Raw genomic sequence first — 17,382 nt, 5'->3', positions numbered from 1 at the left:
GCGAGTATCCAGAACCTACAAAGAACTCAAACAAATTTACAAGAAAAAAAGAACCCCATCAAAAAGTGGGTGAAGGATATGAACAGACACTTCTCAAAAGAGACATTTATGCAGCCAATAGACACATGAAAAAATGCTCATCATCACTTGCCATCAGAGAAATGCAAATCAAAACCACAACGAGATACCATCTCACACCAGTTAGAATGGCCATCATTAAAGTCAGGAAACAACAGGTGCTGGACAGGATGTGGAGAAACAGGAACACTTTTACACTGTTGGTGGGACTGTAAACTAGTTCAACCATTGTGGAAGACAGTGTGGCGATTCCTCAAGTATCTAGAACTAGAAATACCATTTGACCCAGCCATCCCATTACTGGGTATATACCCAAAGGATTATAAATCATGCTGCTATAAAGACACATGCACACATATGTTTATTGCGGTACTATTCACAACAGCAAAGACTTAGAACCAACCCAAATGTCCATCAGTGACAGACTGGATTAAGAAAATGTAGCACATATACACCATGGAATACTATGCAGCCATAAAAAAGGATGATTTCATGTCCTTTGTAGGGACATGGATGCAGCTGGAAACCATCATTCTCAGCAAACTATCGCAAGAACAGAAAACCAAACACTGCATGTTCTCACTCAGAGAACACTTGGACATAGGAAGGGGAACATCACACACCAGGGCCTGTCGTGGGGTAGGTGGAGGGAGAGATAGCATTAGGAGATATACCTAATGTAAATGATGAGTTAATGGGCGCAGCACAGCGACATGCACATGTATACATATGTAACAAACCTGCACATTGTGCACATGTACCCTAGAACTTAAAGTATAATAAAAAATAAAATAAAAAAATTTTAAAAAGCAATGAAAACAAAAATAACCAAACATATTATCAAGAAGCAAATAAGAGATTGATACCAAGTACAGCAAGAAAAGAAGCAAGCATTTAATCTGCCAGGCTTTCATTCTGCCAAAATAATTTACAACACGCATGTCTCTATCTGACATATCTGAATAGAAAAAGAACCCAAATACCCGGTGGAATTGCAAGATGAAAATGAAAAAAAACTCTTGCTTATTGATCAGGGTACAAACTAAGGTGGGCTACTAAAACACTTTGATGCACTGATTCTCTCTATGTAACACATGCGTTACTGCCATTTGGAAATGGGATTTCTTGCTTTGATTTAAATATACTTCCTTTGATTTCTTACTTTAAGTATACTTTCTTAATTTATTCACAGCTACATTCTCAGTACAAATTTTCAGATGTAAGTAACTATTTCTGCTTTTGATAAACAGATAGTATAATTGGTGAAATAAGGTACATTCTCATGCAAAGGTGAGAGTACAAGATAAGACTCCAAAGTCAAGTAAAACATAACAGTCAAGAAAAAAAAAAGGTGAGAGTAATTGGGCAGTAGGGAAATCTTGCATGTGGAAAGAATGAATCTGGAAAACTGTTCTTCCCTAAGAGTTCAGCAGGATTTGGATGGTGGAGAGCTTTGTGTACAAAGGTTCCCGTTCCACATAGTTTAGGTCTAATTTCAAAGGCAACTTCTAGTGCAACCTGTGACTCACCCTGTCCTAAGGTGCCATCTGTAAAGGGTCTGGAGATAACCCACAGGCAGCACTGTGAACCCCTGACAGCCCTTCCAGATAAATACCAGGTCAGTGTCTACAGCTGATGACACAGAGCGGAATATCTAAAAAATAATACTTCTTTGGTCAATGGACTGCCAGTCACTATTATTTAGTGTAAAATATATTACATATATGTAATTTTTTAAATTGCAGTGTTCCACATTGAAGCAATTAAATATAAACACCAGATGTTTATTCAGTTTAAAGGCAACTTAGAAATACTGATGCCAGATAGAAAGATGCTTTAGCCACAAGTCAGGTGTTTGGAAGTTGTCACAACTAAACCAACAAAGGGATCTTGAGGCATAATAAGCGTTCATACATTTTCAGCTATACCTCTGTTGTCTTGAATATGAAAACCTAAGCTACAGTTATGCCACAGCACAGAATGTATTATGTTTTACATCACTGAGCCTTAGTTTACAAATGGTAAAAAAAAAATAGGGAAGGTAAACTGTGAAGTTTCCTTAAGGAGCTGTTACAACCAACAGACTCATGAAAATCTTTGCCAAATGTCCCCGGTACATAGCTCCTCCCCACTGATGGGCTCAATGGGGAGAAGCTATGCACATGTCTCAATTTTCATATGCTCAATGGCAATAAAGGATTCCCAGGGTAAAGTAAGGGATATAAATAACATAGCACACTGAAAGGACTGTAATGTTACTTCAGAGTGTTGCAAAATAAAGATCACAGATGAAAGTTTTAGTTCACTGAAGCATGTAATCATGTACTTTTCATTAGTGTGTTTCAAAGTCTTATACTGCTTACATTCTTATGTGGGAAAATATATTTTGTCTCTGCTTTGTGGATGAAATGTGAACAGGCAAAACTAAAAATAATTTTACAACTCAAATCACCAGATGTTAATGGCTGATAATTCAACCGGAAACCTGAAAGATAACATCTATTTCATTGTGATACCAAATATCAGTGACAAGGAAGATTTTATTTGTGGTATTTAAGTGTAGGCCTCTGGAACAAATGACTTGGTTCACAGGCAGCACGCTCACTGCTGAACTGCCACGGCCTGACAGCCTGTCTTATCTGCCAAACTGCTCATTAGGTTTGGCAATCTTCACCTGTGCCTCCAGCTTACATTTCAGCAAGTAATACACATCAGTCTGCTTTTATCATCTTCTGCAGTGAGCTTCCAACACTCCCTCAGCAGTACGGTGCCCCTGCATCTGCAATCCTCCAAATATACCTTGTATATATGTCATTATTTTTCAACTGTCATTCAGTTTCCAGCTTTGGAGGCTAGCTTAGCTTAAATAAAGCAAAAATACAAGACAGATAATATGCAAAGTAAGTCCTGCATTGTAAATATTAAGTGGGCTGACCAATCATTTAATTTTTTAACATTAAAAAAGAATACATTCACCATACAAATTTAATATTTAAATATGTATTTCAGAGCGCATTTTGGCGTGGGGCACAGGTGACAATAGAGTAGAGGATTCCTCTATCCAATTGTCTCTGACCTATCCAACCTTTGTTACAGGTCAGAGAGTTCTCCAATCTATAAATAACAGAGATAATGTGGCAACCAGGACACAGAGAACTACTAGAGTACTGCTCAGCTCTCTGCCTAGGCCTGATCCTGTTGATTCCTGACAATGAGCGCTGTGAAATTTAGAGGCAGACCAATACACATACACACAAACACAAACACACAAAAGAGATACTTCATGGGCAAAAAGCACCAAAGATATAAAACAAAATGTCTGAAAGACCATAAAACAACTTCTGATGAAATGCTGTTTTCATTTTGCAGAAGTAAAATATTCACCACCAACCCTAAAATTAGCTTAAAAATTACAATAAGTACATTAATTTTGGATTCCATCTCCAATTCACACCTCATCAACATGTAATAATCACACTGTATCTACAACAAAGCTGGATAGACTTTATATGCTGAATATAACTTGTACAGTAAGAAGGTAATTTTTTGAAATAGTGAGAATACAACATTGTATGCCATGCTCTACTTCACAAGTTAAAGAAAATATCTCAAAACAAAAACAAAAACAAAAAAACCACAATTACAAAAAAACACCAGTAACAACAAAATGATGATGATACATAAAGACTGCATAGAAAAAAAATGCTCAGAATATAGAAATAAAATTATGTATTTTACCTGTAACTGTATTAGAAGAGAGTATTCTTGTAGAAAAAGGATGACTAGAAGGATATGCAAAAATGAAAATAGCTAATAACACTCATTATGTCAGGCACTGTGATAGGTAGTTTATGCATATTGTAACAAATTACATACTAGATTATCTCTAATTTTCAGATAAATTTTACTGGGAGTCATAAATCAATACAACAAAACCAATGTTTTGCAAACATCCACTATGTATAAAGGTATACAAATTCCGAACCCAGGCTGAAAAATAATTCACATAAGTCACATATCACTGGAAACCTACGCATGGGAGATAATACAACATAATCTAAATAAAACTTTCAGAGACAAGGCATGTGGCTTCTGGACAGCCACAAACTCCCTGACTCTGCTCTAGTGTTTTGGCCTCCAAAAGAAAGTCGAGTGGCCTCAGGTCTCTTAAAAAACAAGAAAGCAACCTACGGAAGATGGTATGGTATTTGAGGAGTATTTGGGGTCTGTTGAAAAATGTATCCTGTATTTTATTTCTAGAAAAGACTCCCTCATAATGTCAGCTAAGTGAAGAGCCCACAGAGACACATGCACACACAAAGAAAAACAAAGCAACATAGAATGAATCCCACCAAAATGTGTTACGATGGCAGAATTACAGGTGATATGATCTTCTGTAACATATCTTTTTATTAAAAATAGAAAAAAAGCAGACTTCCCCTTGATTATGTATAACCTCCGACCCAAGTGGCTTGGAATCAGAAAACAGCGTCACCCGACTTGAAGCCATCTTGGCATCAATGGTGGAGTGGGTGGAGATGAGACTCGACCAGCTCATGGGTGGGCTCCACCTCGTCAAGACCACCAAGAAAGGGCACGTGAGGAAAGCACAGAGATCCTGGAGAAACACTGGTTTCACTCAGTTTTCAAAATTATCTTAGACATATTTCCTGAGAACCTTTCTTAATGCCTCAAAAACCAGAGAAGAAAATCCTTACAACAAAGCTTTAAATGGATCCCCATATCCATTAAACTTTGCCAAAGCTCAGTGAGTATATAACCTGATAACCTAAACACCTAGCTAGAAAACTCTCAGTTCCAGTGCTACAACAGTGCTAGCTTTTCTAACATTTTTAAATAGCCCTGATTTTAACCCAATAAAATTCCACTTGAGAACTAAGAAATAAACATTGGAAATCTGCTTTAAAATAAAGAATGAGGAGACCATTGTGAAAGAGAAAAAGAAAAAGACCAACGAGAGCTGGCAAGCACACTGGTTTTGTAGAAACGGAGATAAGCCGTGCAGGTGCCACACAGGCAGCAGGGCCCACGCCGGGGCCACGGATCAAGGAGGCATGGAGGACAGGACTCTTCTGCTTGGTACAATGAAAAAAAGGTATTCTTTTTATTCTACATATTTACAATATGCATTTGGGCCTTTATTATAAGTACAAGAGAAAAATCTTCAATAGATAAAAGCTGAGTACATTACTTTTTTTGATTAAAAAATAGACTTGGAAAGAATAATGAGAGTTCAGAGCAATGACCCCCGTCTCACCGATGCCTGAAAACTGTGGCTGCCACCAAGGTCAACATAGACAGCGTCTTTGTCATACAGCACTCGCCCAACTCCAGAAAGAGGCGCATAAACCAGCTTCTCCTTCTCATTTAAACAGCGCTTCTTTCATTGTTCAGGAAGAGCACAAGGGTCTGGGAGGAAACTGACATCACTCATGGCAAAATCTTCTACCCTTGGAAGACAGGACCCAAAAAGACAGCTTCAGCTGACAGGAAGTCAGTATGTACTGTTGACTGGGGGGTTAACAATGATCCACAGTCCAAGGGCTTAACCCATGACCTAAAGAAGGGCATCATGCCACAAGGGAACAGTGGCCCTCTAGCTATAAGACAAGAGGTCAGAGAAGAGGGGATTCGGTAACACCTTTGCAGGCCTACACACAGCTGGCTTACTTTTAAAACCTCCAGCAAGGCCATCTTCCCTTGTTTGGTCATTTTTCAGTTTTTCTGAGAAATGAAGCCATCCCAAGAATCCTATGTGTAATTCTAGTATGTTCTACAACAAGAGAATATCTGGAATGTGAATTTGGCTTTTATTTTTCAAGTGTGCTCCTCTTAAATAACTATAAAGAGACACCTGCCGGTCACATTTGATAAGTTTGTTCGGATATCCTCTGGGTTTGTCAAATCTTCCATCCTAGAAAAATAAACTCAATCATACAGCAGAAATGAATGCCAAAAGTTCCTATACCTCCTTTCATGTGTCAGTGACTCATCACACTCTTGTCCACTAAGCATGTCATTCAGAAAACTAGAAAATGCAGAAATAAGGAAGCACCATTCACCATCCACAGAGGAAAAGGGGCAGGCACACAACTGTGTCTCTAGGCTGAAAGTGACATTCATTCCATAAGACACCAGACGGGGAGATGACGTCCACCTGGGGTCAGGGAAGAGTGAAGAACATATTCAGAAAATCCCTTTCTGGAAGAGGGTGAGCCTGTGCTCTGGGATTTTTACTGTGGCTTGGATTCTGGCAGGTGGAGAAAGGATATCCCAGGCTGAGAAAAATCACAGCACAAAGGAAGGAAACTAAAGGCACACACGAGGACTCAAGCACCCAGGCATGAAGGCAGCATCACTGAAAACTGAGGATGAACGTAGGATGGGGCCACATCCTATAGCCTTAAATGCTTCCAAGTCCTCCCATTGTCCTAAACTTCTCATAGTTAATTTACTCCCAAAGGCACAGCATCTTTGAGCAATGATATAAGTAGACATTTCCCATCAACTACACTTCTACCCCCACTATTCAAACAGGCACAAAATAAATCCTATCACTATTCTTTTTCCAGCCTTTTTAGCTTTGAAATATATGGCCCAGGAAGAAAAAATTTACAATCACTTTTTACCTGTCTGCCAGGATATAAGGGTGAGAAGTTTGCCATGTGAGAGGCCTAAACTTCATAACTGTAATAAAACGGCCCAGATTGTGGATTTCTTGGTTTTGATATTCTCCATGCACCATTCCAGAAAGGGAGAACAGTTGGCACCCTAAACATTAAAGGAAAATTAAAAATTAATTTCAATTAAATTCTCATCAATACTGCAACAAAATAAAAGCTCTAAACAAGAGGCAATCCTAAGAAGAGAGACTTCCAGCAAAGCCACTGTCCTGAGGCTTCCAGAGCCTTGCTGGTTTCTTTCAGGACTTATTAGAGCCCCACAGAGGCAGACTGCTCTGCCGCCGAGCAGGGGCATCCATCTAAGTATGGTGAGGAGAGGGAGGTGAGGCCTCTGAGCACAGAGACAGTTCTGTGGCCGATGGACCAGAGCAGTATGGAAAGGAAGGGGCAGTGCCTGGTCCTGTAACTGGGAGAAACTTCTGATGTACTCTATTAAGTCCCAACCCCCAAACACCCAGACACTGCCTGGTACAGCAGGTACAGAGACAAATGAGATACACCAAGAGGCCCAGAATAAGCACTCTCTTGAGGGAAACCTTCCAGAGACTGGGAACACAAACAAAAAGGGAATTCAGAAGGCAAATCCTATAGACGTTTAGTAACGTCTCTTCAGTCTTTCTGTTTGTTTGTTTGAGACGGAGTCTCACTCTGTCACCCAGGCTGGAGTGCAGTGGCCCACTCTCAGCTCACTGCACCCTCTGCCTCCAAGCTTCAAGCAATTCTCACATCTCAACCTCCTGAGTAGCTGGAATTACAGGCGTGCATCACCACACCTGACTAATTTTTGCATTTTTAGTAGACATGGGGTTTGGTCATATTGCCCTGAGCTTGAAACACCTGGCCTCAAGTGATCCATCCGAGTCTGCCTCCCCAAGTGCTGGGATTACTGGCATGAGCCACTGTGCCTGGCCTCTTCAGTCTATTTTAAACGGATTATAACATTAGCATCTAAAAATTATTTCTCTTCCTACTGGGTAAACTTCTGTACAGAACCTGTGTTTTAATCGCTTCTTTGGCTTCTTCAGTTTCTTATTATGCTTGAAGGAGTTGAGGTGGGTGAGAACTCCCATAATTTTAGGAAAGCCATGTACTTGACAGATGTTTAGAAACTCAAAGGTTTCCACTTCAAACCGAAATCTGGCATCTATAAGCATCAGTACCTACAAACAGAACACATCATTTCTCAAAGAAATTACCAAAGCAGACCACCTACACTAGGGGTTGGCAACTGGCCCACGGGCCAAATCCACCCATCACCTGTGTTTGTAACTAAAGTTTTATTGGAACACAGCCACATTAATTCATTTACATATTGTCTATGGCTGCCTGGGCACTACAACCGCAGAGCTAAGTAGCTGCAAAAGATACGATCCACAAAGCTGAAAATATTTACTATCTGGCCCTCGACACAAAAGTCCCACTGCAGACTAAATCAAATGACTACGCAGGCATCCCCAAGAGGAACCACCACCCTCTGACTTGCTCTAAAAGGTAACCATAAGACAATGCCCACTAGGATATAAACTTTCATTTTAAGAATTCTAATGCATGAGAAGTAATGCAGAAAAGGCTGGGTCTAACCCGGTCCTTACCCATGAAATCCTAATTTAAAGAAATGAAGTTTTCTGTAATGTACTTTTAAGCCAAATAACAGGTCTCTGACATCCAAAGAATGGGAAGAAAGTGATAATCAATGAAATATATTAAATAGGTACAGAAAACCAACCTCTTCTTTCAATCTCTCACACACACACACACACACACACACACACACACACACACACACACACAATCTGTTTTTTGCTGGGAAGTATGCAGTGGAAACCTCTATCTTGTATGTTAATTTGTATAACTCAATAGCTCAGAAAAAATTTTTAAATAGCTACCAGTTTAGAATTAAGTCAAAAAACAGTAAGATTACGATGAATGGTACTGTATAAGAAAATATAAGCAGATAAGACCAATTTTTAAAATTTAAGACCTTTAAAGATGCAAAATAATTTCAGAATTGATTCCTGGAAACTTCTAGTTTTAATATTAAAGACAGTTCTGTTCTTATCTTTCCATGGATAACTGAAAATAACACAAAATGGAAAACAGAAATGCCCACCTTTTATTAAACTAGGAAACATTCAAAACCCGAAACCACAGAATATATGAAGTTGGGCTTGCAGGAAAGCACAACTGCCACTGCAGACCGAGGCAGCAAGCAGAGCTCTCCAGCAACACTGGACCAGCTCAAAGAACAGGTGGAAAATCCTCACACCACATCTGATGCCACAGAGTGCCAAGGGGCAAGCAGCTGGTTGTAGGGTCAGGAAGAACAGGGAGCAAACAGGCCCTCAGCTGCCAATCTTTGTCATCTAAGCCAGTGTTACTCCCCTAATCCACACACACATGTACACACCCAAATCCACGTATTGTGTGTGCCTTTGCCGTAGTCAGGAGGCTTTGACAACCCAGAGCAGAGCAATCAACATAAGCTAGGCTAAATAAATTATGGTGCATCCATAGAATGGAATATTATTTTAAAAAGAAGGAGGCAGAGCTACAGTACTTACTGATTATATACCTCCAAGATATATTACACGAAAAAAATCAAAGCAAAGAAGAGTGTGTAAAATAAGCTACCATTTGTGTTTTTAAAGGGTGGCATGTGTGTTTATATGCATCTAGAAGGATACTGCTCTGCAGGGACCTGAGACACAGTGGTTAGAGCAAGGAAAGAGAAAAGGCGCATTGTGTGTACCCTGCATTAGTTAGACTGCATTAGTTAGTGTGTGCTCCTTTTGAAAATCTGAAAAAGATTTACATAGGCATCTCTCTCAATGATGGTTAAGAGGCTGGGAAGGGGAGCAGGGAGGGAGGGACAAAGAGGGAAAGGTTAACAGGGTTAACGGGTACAAAAATACAGTTAGAATAAATTCTTGTGTCCAACAGCACAATAGGGTGACTATAATTTATTATATAATTCAGAATAACTAAAAGAATGAAATTAAAATGTTCCTAACACAAAGAAATGATAAATGTTTGAAGTGACAGATATCTGTACTACCCTGATTTGATCATCACACATTGTATGCTTCTATTAAAATACTACACGTATCCCATAAATATGTGTAACTATTATGCATCCATAATAATTAAAAATAAAAAAAGTAAAGGCATCTCTTAATACGCATGTCTTTAAAATTAAAAATGTGCTACATTTTAAATAAAAGAGAAACAAATAACTTCTATGAACTATTTCAATCTTTTCAAGTATAAAAAATTTAGTAATCTTTATACAAGTTTACATTAATTACACTTATTTTTACTAATAGTAGCATTACATGGTCAAAATTTGAATGTTTCTGACATTACAACGGCACAAGTTTAAAATCTGTATTACTTTTTCCTTTATATTTTAGGAGTCTTCCTGGGCCAAAGCATAAAATATGTAGCTCTAGATAAAACTAAATAAAAATGAAAAAAACAAGGTATCTGTCACCCTGCACTTCCTAATCAATATGGCTTATTTTTTTGCTCCTTTTTTTTTTTTTTTTTTTTTTTTGAGACAGAATTTCACTCTTGCTGCCCAGGCTGGAGTGCAATGGTGTGATCTCGGCTCACCACAACCTCCACCTCCCGGGTTGAAGTGATTCTCCTGCCTCAGCCTCCTAAGTAACTGGGATTACAGGCATGTGCCACCTCACCCAACTAATTTTGTATTTTTAGTAAAGACGGGGTTTCTGCATGTTGGTCAGGCTGGTCTCGAACTCGCGACCTCAGGTGATCTGCCCACTTCGGTCTCCCAAAGTGCTGGGGTTACAGGCATGAGCCACTGCGTCTGGCCCTTTTTTTTTTTTTTTTTAAAAGATAGTTAATAGAATATTAGAAATAGTGAACATTATCATTTCCATAATTGCAAGAGCCTGTACATTTTCCACACATTGAGTACTATCTAAATTTTCTATTGATAAACTCTGACCTCTTCTTCAGGCAATTCATGTACTTACTTTAGCAATATCATTAAGGATGAAGGTTCTAGAACCATCAGGAACAAGGGTCCCATCTTCACACAAGTTACTTAACTGCTGGGAGGCTCCATTTCATCTTATGTAAACTACAGGTAATACCTACTCACCTCAAGGGTGTACCAAGGGTTTACGTAAGCTAAATTTGTAGAAAGCAGTTAGCACAGTGCCAGGAAGGGTCCAAGAAGAAATGGTACTTACTATAATATGTTTGTACGTATATATGTATGCATGTTAATGAGTTCTTATTAGCTGTGTTCATTAAAGGTTTTCTCCATCCTGTCATTTGCTTTTAGATTTTGGAATACATTTCATTGTGCACATTCCATTTGTATTATTAATATAACAACATTTATCACTATTATTATTGTCATCATCAATTCAGTTACATTTACTGTATCCCTGATGATGACCATGTTTCCTTTAATAATCATAAAACTCTCTTCCCTTCATCACAGGGTAAATAACCTATCACAACGCTGTAAGTCTCCATCAGCACCCCAGGCTGCTCCTGCTGACTTACCAGATCTGCTGCTTTAGCCAGATCAACCATCATGTTAATGTCACACCCGCATTCAATAATGGTGAATCTGCGCTTTTTACCTATAAGTGAAAAGATGAAAATTCTACTTTAAAAAGACCCTGAAAAAACTCTAACCATCAACTCTTAATTTTCATTTTTTAATTGCATCCAGTAAAACACCATATACGTTTATAGGAGTGTACCCAAAGTTCATTTGTATAGGCAAAAACTGGTAAAATAAAATAAATTCCATCCTGTTTTTCTTCCTGTGTTCTAAATTTAGATAATATCAAAAGTCTACCCAGATGAATAAAAGTGCTCAAACAGGGAAAATTCTGACTAGACAGGCTCCATGATAACCATGATCTTGCTGTTCAGCTGCGGGCCAATGTCTTCACCTCTATCAAAATTTCCTGTATTCCCCCTATCGCTAAAAACATCCTCAAACATAATGCAACAGAATACTTATAACGATAATCATTTCTAAATTAAGGTAATAAGAAAATGGTCAAGAAAATATGGGCTGGGCACAGTGGCTCACGCCTGTAGTTCCAGCACCTTGGGAGACCAGGACAGGTGGATCCCTTGAGCCCAGTTTTGAGACTAGCCTAGGCCACATGGGTAAACCCCATCTCTACAAAAACATAAAAATTTTAAAAAAAAAGGAAAAAAAAGAAAAATTAGCCAGGCATGGTGGCATACATTATTCAGGAGGCTAAGGTAGGAGGATTGCTCGAGCTCAGGAGATTGAGGCTGCAGTGAGCTGTAATCACACCACTGCATTCCAGCCTGTACCACAGAGTAAGACTCTGTCTCAAAAAAAGGAAAAGAAAATATGGATGCTCCAAAGATAAAGAAAAGCCTCAATCCAACTATATTACTGCAATAACAAGAGACTTCAGAGTGTGCATTGCCATTTTACCACTGGAAGTTTGTTTAATTTTCCTTCAAACTTGGAAAGGTCACCGTCTCCCAAAGCTGACAAATTCTCATAGGGAAAAGAGAAAACGTGCACTTCCACCAGCATGTGGTTTCATAAGGGCAAGCATGTGCACCTGGCACATAGGAGGTACATGCTATCTGTTAAATGATGCGTTCACAGTGACCAGGCCTGCTAGGCCCTTCCAAGGAACATGCATGGCAAAGCCATAGAGCAGTCAGGATAAGACATGTATCACATCCTTATCTCTGGGAACTTACCCTTTTCTGAAGTTATAGCTAACTTAGTAAAAGTATAAGAGAGGTAACATGATATGATAATATTTAACATGTTCCACTCAAGAAAACAACAAACACACGCATGTCCCTCAGATGACAACAGCCACGCCAACTCTGTGTCTGTGGCGGCATCTCCTACCTGACACGATCGTCACAGGGCCTCTGATCTTGGTCAACTTCTGCCGGGTGAAGTTTCCAATGAGGCATTATATCAAAGTGCTCTTTCCAACTTTGGAGGCCCCGTCACCACTGCCACTATTGGTGGGGGCTCTAGTGGAGTTCGATCAACCACTGGAATATGATGCTTTCTTACCTTCAAATCCTGAGTCCTATTTATTTAAAAAAAAAAAAAAAGTAAACTCACTTTCAAAATAGAGTAAAAGGTATCAACCTTATAAGTAGGCTTTTTTTTTTTTAGCATACTTACAGATATGAGTACTTTAGTATATAGAGAGTAAAACAGACAATACAAAAATATAAGTAACTTGTCAATTATTAACTTCTGACCCCTATCCAAATCAACTGCTGTTCAATAAAGATGTAACAAGATGACTTCAATAGTATAGAGTTGAAAATTAAACACTCCTTAAGTCTGACTGCTTTACGAGTGATTTTAATAATTTTTTAAAAACCAAAAGGTAAATACCGAGGCAGTGTATCATAACAGATAAGAGCAGAGGCTCTGGAGTTAAATTTGGCTCTCCTACTTACCTGTTATATGATTGGCGGTAACTCGTTTTCTTGACCTCAGTTTTCTTGTTCATAAAATGAGGGCAAGAATGATTCCTACTCCGGTGAGGCTGCTGGAAGCATTTAGTTGAATAATGTTTAAAGCCCACTGCTAAGAATATCACAAGGACTCACTAAATAAAGCTATGTTAGTAGTACATATTGTAATTTTTATATTTTATATTACAACTTTGTAAAACATATCCAGAGGGAAAAAGCACACTTATCACCATAGAAACAGTTTAAAGTTTAGGAAGAAACAAATTCTATAAATTCTTGTATCTTGGGCAAGAAACACCAACCAGTGTGCAGATGCTGGAGGCAAGGCAGCTTCTATGGCAAAGCTTCTCACACTTTAGTAAAAGCCACACAGCATGCATCTCCATGTCCTTTGGAGCTGAACTAGACTTGTGAATCCAAATGTCACCTGTGAGTGGCTCCTACTATTTAAAAAGAATCAACGGAAGAACCATCAGGCTATAGCTAAACATAGCTGTGAAAGGATCAAACCATCCGCACAGCAGACTGAACTGCAAAAGCTTTGGGATTTCTCTTCCAGGCATCTTCTTCGTCTCCTAGCTGGAGATCCTGCAGATGCTGCTTCTTTTTCTTTGCAGCTTTGGGTCCACTGTTTTTCTTTCTGTGTTTCTTCTGGTCCTTAGTCTCCATAGTGGCTATTTACCAACAATAAGTAACTCTAACCTACAAGGAAGAAGGTTGGGGTAAGGAGGTGGGAGAAGCATTTTATAATCCAGGCAATACCCAGGGAAAAACATTAAATTTCATTTATTTCTTCATGAAGAGATGATGTATATACTTGTTTACTGAACAAGGATAGAAACTGCTTAACCATCCCCCAATTTCATTTGTTATGCTATAAATTAGATGAGTTGCCTCTGCTAACGTTACATTTTATGGTTAAGTTACTTTTTATTCATCTCAAGTGTCAACATCAGCAGTATCTATTTCTGCAAGGATGAAAATATTCTATATCTGTACTTGTCAGCCATTTAGCCATTAGCCACATGTGATTACTTAAAATGTAAAGAAACTGAAAAAATGAATTTTTAATTAATTTCATTCTAACTCTAAATAGTCACACGTGGCTACCATACTGGACAGCTCAGACCTAGATATCAACTGGACTAATGAAGTGGTTTCCTAACTTATACTAAAACTTAAATTTTAATAAAAATTTTAAAACGTTTTTATGAACTTCCAATATGATCGCAGTATTACTTTTAGTACCTGTTGACTCTGTAAAACTCCTAAATTACAGCTCATCTACGTACATTTGAAAAATAGCAGTATCTGTATGTATATGACCAGTTCTAGATGACGCCATGGAGAACTAGATGGAGACCCCATGGACTTACAGAGACCCTTCCAGTGATTTCTGATGTACCTGGGAATCTGTGGCCAATGAATTGGTAATCACTGAATTAGTGAGTTTTTTTAGGATATGGGGCTGCACAAAATCTGACAGCTTGATTGAAAAAAAGCGGGGCAGGGTGCCATTTCATTCAATTAAGGTCTTGTATTCATTCCGTTTAATAAATGTTTGTGTCTGTCTACGATGCGCTAGCCACTGTGCCAGTAAATGGATACAGCTATGATCTGACTTGCAGAGGAAATCCAAACTAGTATCTTCCGTGCCATGCAATAAGGGCTACACTGCAAGGCTGCACAGGGTGCTACTCGAGCACAGAGGTGAGCTCAGAGGCTACACACACACACACACACACACACACACACAAGCGGAAACAGAAAGTCTTTATATATCACCATAATGTCAAGGAACACTGGCAGGGAGTTAGGAGAGCTGGGCACTAGGAACGCTTTGAAACTGAATAGCTGTGTGATTTCAGAGGTTATGTTGCTTCTCTACTATGTTTTAGTGCCGAAATTGTACTGTTTCTCTCCCTTTTCTTCTTGGTGGGAAAAGCACAATTTGGGCTCAACAGATTCGGCTCAGGTCTAAGTCGCCTGCCGGGGCCACGTTGCCAGGAAACGACGTCTCCCCGACACCTTTCCTCCCAGTCCTGGCTCTCTGCAGGGATTCATCCCGTCACTCTCCCAACGACCCCCGGGCACACCTCCGGCAGATGCTAAATATGCTGCTCCTCGGGAGCAAAGATGACCCGGAGGACCGGGGGAGGACCTTCCCACGCGCACGACTCGCGACCTTCCCAGTGCCCCAGAGCCAGGGACCCCAACGCCGCCTACCCCAGCCCGCGCACCAAACCTGCTCACAATAGGACTCCTTAGGTCCGTTTGGACACCGGCGGAAACGGAAATTCACCCTCACGCCTACTCGCCGGGGGGAAACAAAAAGGCAGAAAAAAGAGAGACCGCCGCCTGGACGACTTTCAGGGGTGAGCGGGAAGAAAGACTCGTTAACAGCTGAGTGCAGGCGCCAGTGCCGTCTGCGCGGTGCGTTCCATCGGATCCGCATCCCTCCGGATTCAGCCCCACCCAACCCTCGGAATCCGCTGCCTCAACTCCTGCAGTAGGACTTCGGAGAAGCGTGCACCAGCGAGTCCTAGCTGAAGGCCAGAGCAGCTGTGCGGCCTGGCGGTGGTTACTTGATGCCGTGCAAAAGCCAGAAGGAGACACATTTGGTTCTGGCCGCCCCGCAGTCACTGTACCCGGGGCGAATGGACTATGGCTGGATTGGAAGTCCACTTCCTCCCCTGTAAAGATGACAGCCGAGGGAGATCTCGCGTTCTGGGGGTGCCCGATAGCCCTCTTTTGGCCGGAAGCAGTGGCTCACGCCTGTAATCCCAGCCCTTTGGGAGGCCAAGGCGGGAGGATCGCTTGAGCCCAAGGGTTCAAGACCAGCCTGGGCAACATAGAGTGACCCCGTTTCGCGGGGTGGGGGGGGAGGGGAAGAAAGAAAAGCCGGGCACGGTGGCTCACGCCTGTAATCCCAGCACTTTGGAAGTCTAAGGCGGGAGGATTGCTTGAGCCCAGGAGTTCAAGACCAACCTGGGCAACATGGGAGTCTACGTCTCCAAAAAAAAAAAAAAAAAAAAAAAAAAACCAGCGTCGTGGCGGGTGCCTGTGGTCCCTGTGGTCCCAGCTACTCGAGGCTGAGGCGGGACGATCGCTTCAGCGTGGGAGGCGGAGGTTGCAGTGAACTGAGATCCAGCCACTGCACTCCAGCCTGGGTGACAGAGCAAGACACTGTATCAAAGAAAAATAAATAAATAAAATAAGGCCCTCTTTTTCCAGGACCAACAGACTCTGAGGGCAGGGACAAACAGACCCAGCCTAAACTGCCTCCCCTTCCCTGCTCCCGGGAAAGGGGCTTTCCCTGAGGGAATGTAGCATCTTGCCATTTTCTTCCTGCACAGCTTTGCCTTCCCAGGGATCCACCCACTGCCACCTGAGGAAACGCCTTGGAGCCTATCTAACCCCTAGCCCAGCTACTTGGGACGCCTACAGAGCGTACATTGTCAGAGGATGCATCTTCCTCTAGTCTTGGAGGGTTTCTTTTCAATATGATCCCACCGGTGCACTCAAGACTCAATTCTACACCAAAAAACTAGGCCCATTCCTGTCACTGAGACCCCCAGGCTTCAGGTCCTGTCACAGGGACCTTGTTTTCACCCCCAGCAGCCCCCAGGTATTCACTCTGCATAGGCTATATACTGGGTGCTAGACTAGGGAGGCTACCCACCTGGCGCATGCTTCCCTTATCCCTGAAGAGCTTAGGATGTTGTAACTTCTTCACACCAGGCCTCTTACTTCTCGGAGATGTCAGTATCCGGGTAGATAATCCTTCTAACATCCTTTTGGTCTCATGAAGCCTACTCTTGTCCTTTGGCCTACTTCAGCTTCCCCCTCCCTCCATGATCAGACCTTAGACCTTGTCAGGTCCAAGGACTGCAACCCTCACAGTATCCCACTCTGACCACCACCTCCTATCTAGAGCAATGGAGAGACTTTGTAGGTGAAAGCTGTCTTTGTTATTCATTCTCCTATGCTCCCTCGCCTGGCTCCTGCAGGTGCTTGACTTCTTCAGGGACACAGTGGCCATTGCCCAGCAGGTTCCACTCCATCCACCAGCTCCAGGCAGTTTTGTTATAGAGTAACTCTTCTGAGACACCGC

At 41.0% G+C, this 17,382-nt stretch overlaps 1 protein-coding gene across 9 annotated transcripts in view; it reads right to left on the bottom strand.

Annotated features, from left to right (window-relative positions):
* Positions 1 to 16,296, bottom strand: part of LOC103215804 (arf-GAP with GTPase, ANK repeat and PH domain-containing protein 5-like) — a 62,862-nt gene extending 46,566 nt beyond the window's left edge. For 3 of the 9 annotated variants that reach the window (XM_073018965.1, XM_073018956.1, XM_038010308.2), the window contains exon 1: positions 6,729 to 6,865. In XM_073018965.1, the coding sequence (XP_072875066.1) occupies positions 6,729 to 6,764 (36 nt within the window). In that variant the 5' untranslated portion in view covers positions 6,765 to 6,865. Of the gene's footprint in view, positions 1 to 6,728; positions 6,866 to 11,321; positions 11,402 to 12,678; positions 12,869 to 13,250 lie in introns of those variants that run through there. The other 6 variants (XM_073018957.1, XM_073018963.1, XM_073018958.1 and 3 more) reach the window with 5 other exon arrangements.
* Between the last annotated feature and the right edge of the window lie 1,086 nt (positions 16,297 to 17,382).

This window comes from Chlorocebus sabaeus, chromosome 9 (assembly GCF_047675955.1).
Source record: "Chlorocebus sabaeus isolate Y175 chromosome 9, mChlSab1.0.hap1, whole genome shotgun sequence".
NCBI lineage: Eukaryota > Metazoa > Chordata > Mammalia > Primates > Cercopithecidae > Chlorocebus > Chlorocebus sabaeus.
Note: the sequence above shows the minus strand (reverse complement) of the source record. Positions and strands in the feature narration are given on the sequence as shown.